The following is an 18126-nucleotide window of genomic DNA, read 5'->3' on the forward strand; positions in this document are numbered from 1 at the left end:
GTAATGCTTATGTAACTTTTAAGTTACTTTTGCGTTACTTTTTCTTACTTGGCTTAGGCTTGTTCTCTTTCAGTCCTTGCAGGTGTTTTTTATGATCGCAAAAATGTCAAGCTCTGGCCTGCCATCTCCATTTCTGACTCAAACTGTTCCCGCTTAGGCGCACAGAGTGCGTAATTCTACGTTAATATGTTCAGTTTAATTCAATACATTATTTTATTTTAAAATTGAATTAATTAAACTGAAAATTAACTCTCATTACTTTTTTTTAAAAGTAACGAAAATATTAATGTGTTCATTTATAAAGTTATGCGTTACTTTACTCGTTACTTCAGAAAAGTAATATTATAACGTAATTCGCGTTACTTGTAATGCGTTACCCCCAACACTGAACATCAGCGCCAAAAAAATATGCGCTGCAAACTTATACATATGCTACGTGTTTGGAGCTGCTAATGCAGTATCTATGTACATCTAAATCTATGGTCTGAGCTGGTGCGATTTAGTGAAGGCAGGGACCAATTTGCATATTCATAGATCTGTGTATACTAAATGAGGAAAGCGTGTAGAGTTACATTCAAGCTGTTTCTAAGCATGAAGAAATTACTGTGACAGGAAAACATTTACATATGTTAGTATGATGCTAAAAGATGAGTTTTAAGGAATAACATTTTTCACAACAGGGGAACTTTAAGAAAGTAAATACAGATTTCATTAATGATAATGTATCAGGCACTTATTCTGTAATACTGATGATGCTTAAAACACGTAAAACTTAATATTGGTTGGAGACTGCAATAAGACCATTATATACTTAAACAGTCATCTAATTTCTTAATATGATCACCCAGTGTTAAATCCATTAAATCCAAATCTCTTTTCATTTTCTTTCTGTATGTATCAGATTTGGTCATTCTGACAGGATTATCACGGTCTGCCATTTCACACATAATCTTATTCCTGGACTCATCTGTTACTCCAGACTCAGACTGCTCCATTTGCTGAAGAGATTATGTGAGGTCAGTCACTGATGTCTGTGGAGGAGAGACGCTGAGAGCATACAGACCGACTGGATTTAAACAATTCAGCGCTGACTGACCTTGACTGGAGGATCAGTCTGCCCAAAATCTCTCATGAGAGCTTAGACAAACTCTTTGAAAGACTAGCGCTCTTTAGCCACGAGCTAGCCTAGCTGGGATGTTTATACTAAATGGAGTTAACATTAAAAGTCTTATTACGGATTGACGGTTGGCAGAAAAAACTTAATGAGCAGCCAAAAAAAAAAAAAGTATTCATTGTCCCTGTAGATCAAATGTGGCCATGAACCACCTGCATATGAAAGAGACTAAAAATAGGGCAAGAGAGAAGAGCAGCGGTCACAAAAACCAAAACCTCACAAAACTGTGTGCTACAGCCACATCTATCATCAGGTCTCTTCCTGTTTAGTGTGACATCTTTCGTGTGACATCTTATTAACTATTCAGTCAAAAAAACTGCAGTACCATCATCCAATGGGAGAATGTGCAGCCAGAGGCTCAAAGCAATGTGGAAAGATTCACAACCAATCCATATGTTTCAATTAATACTTTTTTTTATATTTGTATTATTTATTTCAAAGTACCTCCGTAAATTGATTTTAAAGATTAAAATGTAGAATATCTTAGTAAACAATCAGATATACAAGCTTTAAAAAATAAAAGGTGAATAGCTGAAAGGTGAGCAGCATTTTGCATTCTTTGCTGTTAAAGTCATTTAACCTCAACTTGCTCTTTACCACAGAAAACATACAGACATTGAAATGTGTTCATCTAGAGTTGGCGACTTCCTGTGACCAGCTTTAAACCAAAGAGGTCGAGTGTGCTTTTATTTTAAACTCATTATCCATCAGAGGAATCATGATGATGATGACTGCTCCAGTCATCTTTCTCCTTTCATGTGAGTTTACTGCAAATTTCATCATTACACATGTTATACTTCTAATTTAAATAAGCCCAGCTATACATAGAAAAACAAATATTTAACGGTGGGAATTGAGTTACGAGTAAAACAAAATGGGACAATGGGTCTCATATACTAAGCATGCGTATGCACAAATTTGTGCTTGAGATGTGTGATGAATGTTTTCACAAACAAATCGTGATTCAACAAAAACTTTCGTATCAAAATGTCTTCTAAATGTATGCAAAATTCAAGAAAACTTAAAACCGCTCGTACGCAATAATCACGTATGCTATAATCAAACAGTCTAGGCTATAATTATAACGTTTATAATAATGTTGATATATAAAATTGACATGATTATATTTTATATTATAATATTTTCTGAATTGTATATTATTATACAATATTAAACATTATATTATACATTATTGTTGCCTACTTAATTTTTCTAGACATATAAAAAATGCATGTAATGACAAATCTTCACCCCCCCTCCCCCTTTTTAAATCTTTATGAAAAACGTCATGTAAATGTAATGAGAAGTCCAAACGTCAATCACTTGATCTCCTGTCTGTTTTATTTTAGATACAGATGCGCGTCTCTGTCATATTAAGTAAATGTAATTTGTTAACGCATCAAATATTTATTTAATGTTACTCCGGTCGGTGGACAGCACTGGTTTCCTCCAGCAACAGCGAAACCTCTAAAATAAAAAAGCTCTTTTGCTTCTATGACAAACTGCTCTAAAATTTTCTCTGGATTATATAGCACTGTGGTAATCCCTTATATGGAGCTGGTTTGGGTGTGTTTTATGCAAATTACCAACCTTGTGCACGTGGCCGCTCATGTAGAACAATTCAAATTCACTAACGTAAGAACAAGTATAAGAACAAACGCATGTGCGTACGCACGTGTTGTGATTTAGGAAGAACGTTTTCGTGAGAAGTTTAAGTGTGCGTATAAATACGAAAAACGTACACAATTATTAGTGAATGAGACCCAATATTTTTGATACCTCAAATTCCAAAGAACACAATCGGCTAAAGTATTAAAAATTAATATGACGTTGCTTTTTACAAGCCATACACACTTTGCAATCAAATGTGCTGCTAAATCACGCTCTGAAAGCACGTGCAAATTGAATTAAAGAGGATAAAGTGTAATCTTATATATACAGTGTTACAACATAAAATAGTCCTCAGATTGTATATTATATTCTTTTACAAGATGTTCATGCGAAATCTGATGTAAACATATAAAAATATATATCTATATTTCTTTGATTATACACATTTGTGGACAAAAATGGTCATTGGATGTATTCTATTAGATGGTTTTCATGGATTATTCAAACATCTGAAACAGACTGGATTCCATATATGTAATGTTCTTTATTCGTAAATCAATTATTTTACAGTATGAATTGCTAAAGTACATATAAAAGCAATACTATCATGTATTCTATATATTAACATTTATTAAACATTTCATAATTTTCCTGTTTTCTATTTCTTCCTTCTATTTATAGGCTATGTGTTTGAAAAAAAAGAAGACAGTTGTTTTAGTATAACCCAATAAATCTTTAATCTTTCTAAATAAATGTAATGTGATGAAAACGCTATAAGAAACACAAAGAGGCAACAGACTTTGACAGAGACTTCTTATTTAATTATTTTCTATTATAATTATTAATAGATTTTCAGATGATTTCATCACTCCAATCTGTCCGTTTGAGGGCTTATTGCAACTTTATACCACGGGTCTGTTGAATGCTGCATTCTGATTGGCTGAGAAATGTTCTATGGGTGTTGATTATTTTTCTGTAAACCGCACACCTAATTTTTCAAATGTCTTAAAAATAGGCACCAGAGCAAAGTTTGTGGTAACCGTGGTATAAGCGGAATAATTGACTCCGGTCCTTTGAGTTATTTGAAAATAATGCACACCTGCGGTGTAACGGCACTCCGCTTTGCGTCGTGCCGCATTACCACCTTGGTGTGCATTATTTTCTTATAATTCAATGGCCCGTCGTCAATTATTCCTTACATAAACACCTACGTTTATCTTCAAATGGTGTCTTCGATGATGTTATTCTATAAAAATAAAGGCCATCTTTTTTGGCATTCCTATTTAGCACTGTTTTTCTGCAACCACATTGCGCGCACAGCTTGCATTGATGTAACTCTGATGTCCATTTGCAAAAGGTCTATATCACTTAAGGGGGGATTCCCCTTTATTTCCCAGGCCTTGAGTACAACAGAAGCCACACTTGCTGCATTTTTAACAGCTTAACTGGCAAATACCTAAATGTGTTCACACAGTAGCTAGCTAGCTAGCCAGTAAATCAGATATCTAAATGTAGGCTAGCACTATTATAATACACATGTATTGTATCCAATACTTTTTATTCAAGGAATCATAACTTTTTGTATGGTGCGCTGCACATTTAAAATGATGTCATTTTACAGAAGATGGCTGACGTGTTCAGTTTTGCAGTGTAGGAAAACATCCCTGTTTATATGGCTGGGACATTCAACCTTTAATTTAACCAAGCTACTATTTCTCTAACCTGTACAGTAGCAGCCAAGCGACTCGAGCAATGATTACAGCCTTCAATTTAAGTTCATGTGGTCTGATGATCTTCAGTCTGACATACAAGTCTATGTGTTTCTATTTCTCTGCTTTTTTCCAGCGATTGGCAGCATTCAGGGTGTACAGAACACAACCCAATATGACCGTGGCCATGATAACCTACCATCAAAGTAAGAGACTGATGTCAACATGATGAAAGGAAAATTTTTCAATTATTCTCAATAACATATAGCACGTTTGTAGCATGATAGCATAGTGTATGATGAGTATTAAAACACAGCCTTCATCATAAATATTCCTAAAAAAAAGCTACTGAATAGTGTGTCAAAGTCAAAAAAAGTAGGCAAAAGTCAAACATGCAAAAAGTGGTGAGGATATTGAATTGTTGTAAACCATTCAGTCCTTATTGTTTTAAAACTCAAGTCATGCCAGTATATCACAATCCCAGTGTGTATTGAAAAGCTTTTGTTGCAATTTCAGTGGTTCCCACGTTGCAGTCTCTTCCAGGCCTGATTTGCTTGTGTCCAGAGAGATTTCCCATAATTCCACAACAACCGGTAAAATACTCTCTATAAACATAATACTTCCAATATCATTGTATACTAAAATAAATAAGGGATGCCACTGAGAAAATACATTTGAAATCCAAATTCATCCAAATCTGTCCTTTATCCATTCTTTCAGTATATGTGAGCCTAGACCACAAACCAGTCACATTGTAAGTCGCACGGGTATATTTGTAACAATAGCCAACAATACATTGTATAAGGGCTTGGGCAGTATCCAAATTTTGATACCGTCAAACATCCTTCCTATTATACCTAGGCAGGGTCCGAAATTAACTTTTTGGCTCACCTGCCACGGGGACTGGTAGATTAAAAAATCCACCAGCCAAACACATTTTTTACCGGCCAGAATAATAAAGCCTTTTTTTGTCACATGTATATTAATTTAATTTGCTGTATTCATGGCAGGGCTCGCAAAATTTCAAAATCCCTGGTAGCCCTTCGGGCAGGCACTCTTCAGTTTTTGGTAGCCGTAGCCCGAATAAAAAATACAGTACTTTAATGTAGAATATTAAGACAAAACATCTATCAAAACACAAATAACACATATCAAATTCCAGTACATATCAATCATCAGTACAAATATTAACTAAAGTCACAGATAAGAAAATGCCACTTGACTTTGTGGGCGTAGCACAGGCTTATTCAATTAGTTTTACCACAGGCCAAATTTTGCCAATACAAAGCCAATAGGGCATCTAACCACAATGTTTAATCTGCTATTCTTGTTGTTGTTTTGATGCTGTTGTTTTCTTAACAAACAAAAAGACTGGATTTCCATGTAAACCAACTTTTCCTGCTCATCCCCACACCAGATATACTCACCATTTAAAAGTGGTTTAGTGGGTCACAAAACTCACATTTGGATCATCCAGTTACGGATTGGATAATTTTTTCGATCAGAAAAACAGGGGCTACTGTCGCTTTAAGAGCGATTCTGCACAGAGTCACTCTCTTCACTGCACGGCGACGTCACTAATGCGGCTTTCACATAGGATGCGGTGTGCGCTGCGCTGCGCTATGAAACCCATTCATTTCAATGGCTTGCGCCGCGCGAGGGCGGTTTTTTGTTGCGCTCACGCCGCGGTCAAAGTTCAACATAGTTTAACTTTTGCGCTGCGCTCTGTGACGATTACCCGCGCGGCCAATAGAAACGGGGCATCCAAACAAGCAAAATGGACGAAAGCTTATACTCGGGATTCTAAGGGCTTTATTATACAAGTTTATGCTCCTACAGAGACATCGGAAGGAAAGCCGTCTCATGGAAACACGTAGCAATTCAAGTTGGCATGTCAGGTGTGTTTTAAGTCAAGCAGCTTGTTGTAGGTATGCTTAAAGTTACGTGAAATGGAGACGAGCAACATCAGTCTCTGTATTCCTCGTCGACTATTTAACGCAAATATAAACACTGTAGTAATTTATTGAAAACCCCGCCTACTTTGGTCTGGCCATCAGAGCACAAATCGCTTGGCTGCGCCGAACCCAGCGGCGAGCGCAGCGCACACCGCATCCTATGTGAAAGCCGCATAACTGGTTGCACGCGCAACCGAGAGGCAGAAAGAAGAGACGTGCATTGTGTTGTATGCTAGTAGCGGTGTCTGTAATTCAAAATGCCAAGGAATTGTTGCGTGGAAAATAGTACCAACAGAGTCAGTGCTGGGTGCCTGATGTTAACATACCAGTAGATGCGACTATTACGTTACTAGCATTATAATGATAACATTATAATTCATACATGTATCACAGTAACACTGCAAAAATAAAGACAGAAAAACAGATACAACTAAAATCAAGTCTTATTTATATACAAACAATAAAGAACGCTTCAATAATTAAGGTTGTTGCAGTAGCAGATCAGCTCACCAATCGGGCTTTCTGCCTCTTGGTTGCGCGCGCACCCTGCAATGTTTGTAAACTTGCAACCCCTCTATACTTTAAAGCTTGCTGCGAGAGATTTAATTTTCTTACGTGAGGATAGTAATGACTGACAGGACGAAGTTGGAGGATTTGCCCAACAAATCCATGAGAAATCATGACGGATTGCTTCCTTTACTGCGTCTTTTCGCTCAATCTCGAAAGTGAAAGTAAAACTCGAGCGCACGCTAAAACGTAATTTAAATACACAATGTCTGAATTTCATACACCATTATTACCCATCCAAATCTGTGAAAGAATGCATAAGCATTTAAATATATTTTTTCCTCCCTATAAGTCAAGATAGCCCGACGGGCAGGGCGGGGATGCATTCTGATAGCTAATATGCAGCAGATAGCTGCAGACCGCAAGTTACCTGCAGTACTAGCTAGAAACAGACCGTCTCTAGTGCGAGACTTGGAGCGTAGAGACGTTCTGTGGCTAGCTCACCTCGTTCCCAGATTAGTTACTGGCAACCACATTATATTGCATTCATATTTTGGTATGAAAATCACCCGCCAGTGTGGCGGGTAGCCTTTTGAATTTAGTCGCCAAACGGAAAATCTACCCGCATTTGGCGCTTGGCGGGTGTTAATTTCGGACCCTGTACCTAGGTATACCGTATTACCGTGAGTAATTATAAAATTATGACGTAAAGCTCAGACAGTGTCACCAAACTGTTGACTTGTGCCTAAACCCTTCAGAAACTGAATTCCAAACACTAATAATGAAACAATAACAAAATCATGCAACAAATAGCAGTTTATAAAAAGTGCAAATACAGAATAAAATGAACATAAACATCCAGTTTTCGCGCAGAGACGCGCACACAAATCAATTAAATTAAATCACACCGCCCAAACAACTTTTAATAACAAAAAGCAGCTATAAAAACCCATTCGTGGTCACCTTTTTGCTGTACAATTGGCAAATTGCCTCGTTCGTATTTACCGCCTCTCCCTTCTCGTTCGGTCCAAACCCGAAATACTGTCAAACTGCAGAAGTTGTGTTCTTTTCCAAAACCAGGTCACTAGGTGCATGACTCGCCATCTTTCCCCCTCTCACTTTCTCTTCCACGCTGTCACGTGATGACAACCACGCATATGCATTTTTAGGCATTAAATAAATTATATTTAATATTTGATCCTTGTCTGCTATATAAGTGCATTGTTTTTTATGAAGGCATGACATACAGAAACTGATACCGCGGCAATTTTTTTTTAGATACCGTGGTATACCATATTACCGCCCAAGCCTACATTGCATGGATCAATATTTGTACATTTTTTTTAATGCCAAAAATCATTAGGATATTATGTAAAGATCATGCTTCATGAAGATATTTTGTACATTTCCTACTGTAAAAACAGTTGATGCAGTTGCTAATGACTTAATTTGGCCAACTTTAAAGAGCAATTTATTCAACATTTAGATTTTTTTAACAGTTCGATTCCAAATTTTCAAATAGTTGTATTACATTTCCAAAAAATGCACCCTTTTGACTGGTTTTGTGGTCCAGGGTCACATATATCCTTTGATCAGCTATAGTTTGAACTCTAGGACAAACTTACACAGAGATCTTCACAACATTGACATCTAATATCATCAGCTCCACTGGAAACAAGCAATCTACAGGATTTTCAGGTTAGCATCAAAGCCGGACGTCTACTTTATTTATCTTGTCTATGAGGTGATCATTGATTAGGGTTGTTGTAATTCTTAACAGATCATCTGATAATTCTCCTCTATGTGATGGGTTGTATCACTTTACTGCCCTTTGGCTGGATTCTGGTACTACAATACAGAAAAAACAGGAATGGTAAACCATTATCCTCATTAACAAAAAATATACAGCACAACTAGGAAAATACATAAAAGTGCTCTATTATTTACAGGTATATACTGTAAGTGTGCTTCCTTAATTGACATTCCTTGTATCCTTTAACACGCCCTTAGCAAAGAAATTAACAAGACGAAAAAGCAGATCCAGGAGCAGCAGACGGGAACGGGTGAGTTAACATTACTCCAAGGTTTTACATGTTTTAGCCAACACAATGCATGTTAAAGACCTAAAGATTTTTTAAAACAAACTGGTTTTTCAATTCATGAATTGTTTGTTTTCTTTTGCATGCTTATTTAGATGGAGAGTGACTATGAAAAGTATCCTTTCGATCGCCAACATGACCTCAAAGTGACATCCACTAATCTGAGTGAACATCCACACAACCGACCAGATCTTATCTGTGGCGACCAAACTGATGACGACTATGAAGAACCCAGCAAAATCCTATCAGATCCAGTTTATCAGACTCTAGACCTCAGTAGCCAATCGGATTCAATTTACCACCATCTAAAACCAAAAAGCAACAAAACACAAGAAGTGTGACAGGGTTTGAGGATGTGAACATAATGCTGTCTTGTTCTAACCTGACCACAACCACACCAACACAAGCAGTTAGCCAAAATAAATTGTATGTGTGTTTGTAGGATGTTTAGATCCTTAATTTTTGTTAATAAAAAGAATTCATGGTGACATTAAACATGAGCAGTGCAAGATAGTAATATAGTGTTATACTGTATATAGGATGCACAGGAAAACATCTTAGTTTTATTTAAAATGATTTTCATTAAATGTTTATACAATTGTGGGTAGTTAAATGTCCACTGCAAAAAAAAAAAAAGTTCACAAAACCACACAAATGCACAAGCCAGCATGCACACAATGCTGATTCCAGCCTGACACTGATACATACACATGTGACCACTTCCTGTAGTTTATTTGCTGTGTTATTATAATCAAAACAAAAAGATGAGTACAAAACTAAAAATGTGTTATTTCAAACAGAAGTCAGAACCACTAAGTTGTAAAAATGACCATTAAATTATACGGATACAGTAAAATAACACGATTAGTGTTTAATACACAAGTTGCACATGCAGTGAGGGGCACAAACAGCAGGAGTGGGTTTCAAGAGCTGAGGACAGGAAGTACTTATGTGTTTTGTACAAAAGGCAAAGATGCTCAGTAACTACACACACATCCTTAATCCAACCACAGGACAAACAATAGCTGATCACACGTGATTTCTGCTCAACAAAGATTGTTTTCGTTAAATTTAAAATGTTCAGCAAATTGTGCACTGTAGTCATTCTCTTCTCAGGTAAGATTGACTTTACACTTATTATTTAATAATCAGATATCATATATAACAATAATAACACATTTAATACCAAGGGGTTGACTGTGACGTGGGCGCCACAACCTCTTCTTTTTTTAATCACTGCACAAAGAGATTTGTTTGATATTGATATTTGGTCATACCAATACAACTGATACATCATTGAAAACTGTGCAATGTCTACTTTTATTTGTTTATGGGAATAGCAGGGGTGAAAGTATCATTTTTTCAGAAAAACGTCATAGAAGATTATTATTATTATTACCGAAAAGCAACAGTTACATTTTAAGGTAAGAATGAAACTACGATTGCATGTCTTATGTTTTAACTGAATGGCGTATGCGGTCAACAAATACGACTTCCGGAAGACGCACCGAAATCCTGGCCTTGGTCTAGCCCACAACTGGATGAATTGAGACGCAGCAAGTGACCGGCGCTGTCTAGATGAGTCTGAGGTTTTCATAAAAATAAGAACATTAAGCTCTCGTCTAGCGAATCCAATGCTCTAAATGGTCATTAAACATCTAAAATTATCTTTATATTTACGTTCGCTGAGAGGTGTACCCTCCCAAATCCATAATCTAAAGCAAAGATGCGTCAGCTTGCTCGTATTTTGGTTTCGTTTTTAAAGCATGTATTAATTATAGAAAATAGACTGCAGGACTTGCTTGATGTTAAAATAATTATTAAGAGAGATAAAGTTTGGGACCTGATTGATGTTAAAAGAGTTATTAAGAGTGACAAGACTCAAAAGCGATCTTCCTGATGCTGAAACGCATGCACACAAACGGGCGAGTGCGCGACCCCGATATATATATAGACATCTACACAAAATAAGTTTTTAAAAAAAATCTTTTTTGACAAAAATCCATGCAGGTATGACTTAAAATCTGTTATATCTGAAATGAATGTTTGGTTAACTGCTGAAGAAAAGTATCTGTTGTGTATTAAAACCTTACATTAGTCTCTTAAAGCGGTCTGTCTCAATGTCAAAATTAAACAATAAAAGAAAAACATATAGTTTTTTTTTAATAGAGAATGATAAAATAACGATTTTTTGAAAATGTGCTCATCCCAACTCAATTTGCCAGCACAGGTGACAAATGCAGCAGCAAACAGATATGGAAAAGAACAAGGTCTTCTAAAGGGAAATCATATATAAAACTATGTCTGATGGTTCTGTTGAAAATGTAAACAGGCTGTTGTAAACATACATTTGCATATAGCATATATATTTGTCCAAATCCATGTTGATTAGAGCATTAAAACAGATAAAAACGTGCAATTAATTTGCGATTAATCGCAAGTTAACTCAGGAAATCATGCGATTAATCTAGATTAAATTTAATCTATTGACAGAATGGATGGATGGATGGATGGATGGATGGATGTAGAAGGATAATATTTGTCTAAAATAAGGTCTATAAGTTCATCTGGACGAATGACGTTTTCCCTTTGCTTGTCTATATATATATTTATTTACTTATAATTATATTAGGGCTGGGCGATTAATCGAAAAATAACCGAAACCGAAATTCAGAACCTCTAACCGACATTATTTTATCATGTCGGTTATTTCGGTTTTTAATCCTGTTAATACTTTCCCTTTAAAAACAAACTGCTGCGTGTGATGTTGCGTAACTCCGCCCCGTCCTGTCAGTGGCACAGCGAAACATGGAGGAGAACTCAAACACTGTTTAACTGAGCAGCAGGATCATCTAGTGCCCAAAAGAAGCACAGTACTTTTTTTTAAGAAGTACTCGCGAATGTGCCGGCACCTGTGACAAAAATACGGAATGCGCGATCGGGTTTTTACCGCACACGCGCTCAGTTTAATCTACCGATGGGTCTCTAAGCAGCCCGGGTAATGTCATCACATCTCACTCACTCAAAACCGCGAAAAGACACGCCCGCGTGAGTTTAATTAGACACTTCAGAGATGACGGAGAGAGAGAACGGGAGAACTTCTAGTCTACATTAACACCAAAAGCATTACAGATGAGAATAAATGGCATAGACATCAGTGCCCAGTTAAGAAAAAATGGATTGAATACAAGAAACGTGTAAAGGATATAGTCCAAGTATGTATTTTGCCCTACTCATCTCATTACAATATGCTATCTGGATACAACTTATTATGTATGTATCTTATGTCTATAATTAGTCATGGGGGTTGTATGATTCTTTGGTTCATAACTTCCCATTCTGAAAGTTTCATCAATTGTACATAATGACATGCAACATCTGCATAGAGTTAAGTCTATTTAATATTTTTCAGTAATGCAGTTATTTTGGGAAAAATGTGAATAATTGCATTGCAGGCTGATTTAAGGTGTGCCCTAAACTTTCCAACCTTGTCAGTGAACTATGAGGCAAAAAAATAATCGTTTATTAATCGTAACCGATGTCAAATGTTAGATTAACCGAGGTTTTGATTTTAGGTCAAATCGCCCAGCCCTAAATTATATTATTCTCATGCCCACTCTCCCAATAAAAAACAAAACACGAAAGCAGTAGTTTGCCTCATTCATAACGGTCGTTCACGGTAAAAATACTATTATGCATGACAACACAATAAAAATAAAAAATCAGTTGGAAATGAAATATTGCTTACCTTACTTAGATAGACATAACTGGATTGGAAATAGGCTGATAAACTGGGTTGCGAGGGGGGAGGGACAACAGTTTACGACAGTGTGTTTGAAAGAATTTACTTCCAGACACTAGGGTGCGCTCGTAGAGAAATAATACTCAGACTTGCCTGGTTTCCCTTTAAAATAAAACCTTCACCCAAAAACTGGTTTACTGAAGTAATGAAATTACAAGTTATCACTGAAAATAAGTGGTTTAAATTTCCAGAATTTTATTCTACTTCACAAATATACACAATTCACAACTATATGTATATTTTCATAAAATAAACTTACTTTACTAATAAGAACACACACCCAACAGCTATATGCATTGCCTACCTTGCTTGTCATTTGTTTAAATCAACACACTATTAAAAGTATGAAAAATGTTAAATGTTGTATTGATACAGTGAAATTTACTGTTAAACAGGCTAATATATTATCAAAGCAAAAAAAAAATGCAAACGAAGTGCTGCACGGGGTGTAAAACGCTGTTCTCTGTGCTCTTTGGATGCAAGGGATAATTCTAATCAATATTTAAGAAATCTCCAAGGCACTCGAATAATGTAGAAATAATTAAAAAGCCTTTATTTCACATGGCTAAATCTTTAAAAACAGGTGACCAATACACCTACACGTTGCGGCTAACAAGCCTTCGCCAGGGTCACCCCGGCTTGTTAGCCGCAACGTGTAGGTGTATTTGTCACCTGTTTTTAAAGATTTAGCCATATGAAATAAAGGCTTTTTAATTATTTCTACATTATTCGAGTGCCTTGCAGATTTCTTATATATAGGTTAATGTATTATATTTAAGGCTAATACTGTAAGTCTCTCTTTCTGTGAAGGATTTTGTGCAACACTCTGTGAACTCAGTGTAAGCGCATACAGGGGTGAAAGAGCCAACTTCGAATGTGCTTACATGGCAGACAACATCTTCAGTCTGAAATATTTCTTCAAAATGACAGCAGGACACAACCTCAATGAGATCTACACCTTAAATAGACGGAGATTTCTGCAGAAAGGCAGAGTATCAATAACTGATGATCATCAGAGAAAAACACTTCAAGTATCTATAGACTCTCTAAGTGAAAGTGATTCAGGACTTTACGCTTGTGCAGTTGGTAAAGGTCATAATGTGGAAACTTTTGTTGTGGTCAGACTTTCAGTAATGATGGGTATGTATGCTGTAACTTTCATGGCAGGTACAGATATGCTCCATATGTTGGTAATCTACTCTAAATGTCTCAACTTTAGCACCTCAAAAAAAAGTAAACTCAGTCAGATCTTCAGTCCCAACTGAGAGATCCTTCATCAAGCACACAGAGACATCTAAATGTGACATGGTGACAGGTAAAATTCACATCTCCTCATTAAAAAGATTCTGGGTTATAGAAACTCTGAAATAGCTTTGTTGACATTTGACCTATTTAAATCTCTATCTATCAAATCCAAAGAACCGTTCACACCAACACATTCAGCTATTACTAAAATGTCCAACGAAACAGATCATTCAGGTTAGTAACACATTTACAATATTATATTGTTTATTTATACTACTTAAACTTTATCTGTATGAGGGCTGTATGATCTGTGTTTCTTCTTAGATTGGAGGTGGATGGCTCTTTATGTTGGACCGGCTGTTGTTATTGTAGCAGTATTATTCGGTGTACTGATACTGGTCTGTTGCTTTAGACTCAGGAGAAGATGTAAGTTTCAGATTGACAAAGTTTGTTAATGAAATGAAAGCAAATGTGCCACACTGACCATATTAACGTCGTGTAGAAAATGAGTCCAGGGTTTCCCGCAACGCTTTGCAGTTCAGGCGGCCCACCTAAGCTGGGAAACCCTACCACCTTAAAAAAAAAGGCACAAAAGGCCGTCAAGTGCATCTCGGAAAACAGCGTGGACGCTCTTCACACTGTGAGTGCGTATGCGCGCCACACGTACCCGTGAAAACTGTAAGTGGATGTATTTGGGCTTATTTAAGCCTGTTATTGTATTAGTCTATAGTTCTTGGAAATTTAAAGTAAGTTAGCTGGTGATTTTGTTGTTTGAGCAACCTGCTAGCTAGGTTGCACGTGCCTGTTGATTAAATATAATAGTTAAGATAATGTTAATTAATAGTTTTTACAATCTTCATGCTATCTATCATCGTTCGCCAGATATTTTACAACATCTGCAAAAGTTTGTGTTTATTAACCCTTTAGTTTCACCTTTAGTTTCACTTCATCACGCAGCTATTCCCATTAGATGTATTTGTTAAAAACATTTAATTCATAAATAATCTAGTATTTGTTCATTTTCTGTCATAGTTTCTTCAAAATTAAGTTTTATTTGAGTGTTTTTAATAAAAATATTTTCATTTTCATCATGACATGTTCGCCCGCCCCTTTGATTGCCACACCCCCAGCACCCGCCTAACCCTACCACCTTAACTAACACATTTTCTGCGGGAAACCCTGGAGTCCTTATATGTCTTTGGGACAGTCTCAAATCACTTGAACATCAGATTATGCAAAGCCATAACCAGACAAATTAATATTATTATATTTATATTAGCTTTAATTATATTAGCTTTTCAAGCTACTCAAATTGACATAGTAATGAATTAGCTGCAAGGCACAACCGCCACTTCCACATTTGTCCATTCGTGTTGCAGTAGTTTCTGCAGGAATTTCTATGGATTTACAAATCCTTGGAAACTTTTGGGATAGTGCAAGCACACATCTGCATAAAATATATCACACTGTGCAAGTGGTTGTTGGATATTTTATTACAAATTTTTACATAATGTGGCTTTAATACGTTACATTAAATAAGAATGCAAAACATAATCATTATTAGTAGTGTTTTTAAATCTTTGGCTTTCAGCTCTTTTAAATTTGTTCGAGATTTACACACTGACAATTATTACATCAGTGTAAAGATTATGACATATCTCTCTGCCACATGATGAATGTGAAAAAGGACTGAAGCTGTCAAACTTCAATCAACCTCAATGGTGCCATTATTTTAAAACTTGGATTAAAGCAAGGGACTGCTTTTACTATACTTAAATTATGTTGGAGTACATAAGAAGTTCGATAAAATGTTTGTGTTTTGGTTATTGAAAAAAACAATACTCCCAGTTTCATACTGTTTCTTGTTTGTCACAGCATTGCAAAACACAAGACACAGGAAAAGTGTGTGTAAGCCGGTAAGTAAACATTTACAGTGCACAAAATGCCAAAAGATTTCAGATAACCGATTCAGTTTTATGCTTTTATTTAGACTGGTAATAGTAAAACCGAGAGAACTGAAAATCAATACAATGAATCACATGTCAGAAGCAAGCGTCATGACTCAATATACCAGGAGCTGAACAAGAAGCAGTCTGATCCAATTTATGAATGTTTAAACTATAAAAATAACCTTAAAAACTAACTGGGCTTTTATGTTTCATGTACTTCTTTTAAGCATGCAATTTTCCTAAACTTGTAATATATTTAAAATGTAATTATGTGACCCTGCCTGTGAAAACCTAGTCATTTTATTGTGTTGTTTTATGTTTTTATACTATGCACGTTCTGTGAATATATAAGCTTGATATCTGATATATTGACAGGTCAGTCAAATTTACATGTTCCTAATCTCATCATTAGATTATGAGATTTTAACATGGATTTTATAGATATTATTGTAGATAATATTGTATATTAAAAGCAGTTGTAGCACATTTTGGAATTGAACTTTTATTTGTCACTGTATTTTTAAGACTTCTTTGTAGTCTTTGATGCCTCAGTTACACTTGACTTTTGGTTTTTTGACCTACATTCATGCGCATACGAATGTGGCAAAGTGGATTCACAAGAATTCACATGAATTTGTATTACGTAAAGACGCGTGGCCAATACATGAACACAGCGTTGATCTTATGTGAAGAAAAACTGAAAATTAGGTCTGTTAATTTCTTTATTTATACTTCACGCCATTACAGCATGGCTATATTCATGGTGAGAACTGGTAAATCCATAAACAAGTTAATCCACACCAGATAATCCATACTCGGGTTGGAGAGGGGCAATTTGATATCTTTAATTCACCAAACTTTTAGCCTTTGATTAATTAATCGTCACATCTTGTAATTATTTCGATTAAAAATTGTAATTGTTTACCAGCACTACTAAAATAAAACTTGTACACAATCCTATTTTGTGCAATAACAAATAAAGTAACAATAACATGGCAAGCTCATCAGAATCCATGATGTGCAAATAAAGCAAACAACACTTTAGTGTGAAATGATGATTCTAGTTGTTGCCTTTATACGCAAGGGTCTGTGTAGAAATTTTGCAAGTTCCTGACAGCAATCTATTTGCTGAAAATATGCTTCACGGCTGTGGTCATGTGCTCAGGACTGGGTCAAATGCACACACAGATAACAGGAGACATGGCATGACTAAGTCAGTAATATTAGCATGCACTGAATGCCTGTCACACTGTTAGGTTTACATTGGGTCACGAGTATCAGAGAGAACCACAAATCACACATCATATCTGCAGTCCACCAGCTCAAAGAGTCTGAAGCACATTCATCCATTAACCTCTTATAGACAAGTGCTCTGGGCTTTAAGACCATTACACACACACGCACGCACACACACCCAATTCGCCCAGCAGACCCCGATAAACAGCTGCTCTTATAATAGCAGTAACTCAATAAAGTCATTAATCTTTTCTGCACAAAACAACCTCCACTCCAGATAGATACAGAGCTCTCAGCATCACTCGCTGGAAATTTTCACCCTGCCCAAAATGACAAATTACGGCAAACCAGAACAAAAGCTTTAAATAAAAATAACCTCACAACATTTTGTTAGTTGCAAACCTGTTTACAAAAAGTGGCATAATACCATGTCAATTCCATACAGTAAATGTCATGATGTTTACATGCTACCCCAAATGTACTGTTAAGAATAATGTTGTCTCTAAAACATGCAGAACCATCGTGAGCTAAATGAGCAGCAAACACAATAAAGCTTTCATCACTTACCGATTCTTCTTCTTGAATCATATGTACCAGGTTATCCAAAACAGGAGCCAGATTTCTGAGTGAACACAAAAACACCAAATAATAAATATATCTTTAGATCTTTGGATTTTAGCAGAACAACGCAGATCATGTTCTCAGATGCTTACTTTGATTTGATGTTGTTGAAGTTCTTCCCCAGTGAGAGATGTCTTATAGAGCGGTTCTTAGCCAGCCATACTAACAGAGTGGCCATATCAGAGTCCAGACCTGACATCAGATAAAATAACATTAAA

The 18126-nt window shown here is 36.1% G+C and overlaps 3 protein-coding genes across 7 annotated transcripts in view; 2 read left to right on the plus strand and 1 right to left on the minus strand.

Annotated features, from left to right (window-relative positions):
* The window catches only part of LOC129447686 (F-actin-uncapping protein LRRC16A), a 140909-nt gene that overhangs the window by 35650 nt on the left and 87133 nt on the right, over nucleotides 1–18126 (minus strand). For all 4 annotated transcript variants that reach the window (XM_073871859.1, XM_073871857.1, XM_073871858.1 and 1 more), the window contains 2 exons: nucleotides 18001–18100; nucleotides 17855–17909 (listed from right to left, as the gene is read on the minus strand). In XM_073871859.1, coding sequence (XP_073727960.1) covers nucleotides 17855–17909; nucleotides 18001–18100 — 155 coding nt within the window. The remainder of the gene's footprint in view (nucleotides 1–17854; nucleotides 17910–18000; nucleotides 18101–18126) is intronic.
* LOC129447689 (uncharacterized) lies at nucleotides 793–9681 on the plus strand. 2 transcript variants are annotated; one of them, XM_073871856.1, is made up of 7 exons: nucleotides 793–1932; nucleotides 4631–4700; nucleotides 5011–5087; nucleotides 8571–8654; nucleotides 8737–8829; nucleotides 8967–9019; nucleotides 9151–9681. In XM_073871856.1, exons 1-7 carry the CDS (start codon nucleotides 1893–1895, stop codon nucleotides 9394–9396), a joined length of 663 nt encoding a protein of 220 aa, XP_073727957.1. In that variant the 5' UTR covers nucleotides 793–1892; the 3' UTR covers nucleotides 9397–9681. The 2 variants fall into 2 exon arrangements, with proteins under 2 accessions (XP_073727957.1, XP_073727956.1); XM_073871855.1 differs by lacking the exon at nucleotides 793–1932 and having other exon boundaries at nucleotides 4236–4700.
* Nucleotides 9959–16512, plus strand: LOC129447688 (uncharacterized). The gene is made up of 7 exons (XM_055209434.2): nucleotides 9959–10171; nucleotides 13668–13997; nucleotides 14077–14172; nucleotides 14277–14336; nucleotides 14427–14528; nucleotides 15978–16018; nucleotides 16093–16512. The coding sequence occupies exons 1-7, from the start codon at nucleotides 10132–10134 to the stop codon at nucleotides 16243–16245; spliced, it is 822 nt and encodes a 273-aa protein (XP_055065409.2). The 5' UTR covers nucleotides 9959–10131; the 3' UTR covers nucleotides 16246–16512.

This window comes from Misgurnus anguillicaudatus, chromosome 10 (assembly GCF_027580225.2).
Source record: "Misgurnus anguillicaudatus chromosome 10, ASM2758022v2, whole genome shotgun sequence".
In the NCBI taxonomy this organism is placed as follows: domain Eukaryota; kingdom Metazoa; phylum Chordata; class Actinopteri; order Cypriniformes; family Cobitidae; genus Misgurnus; species Misgurnus anguillicaudatus.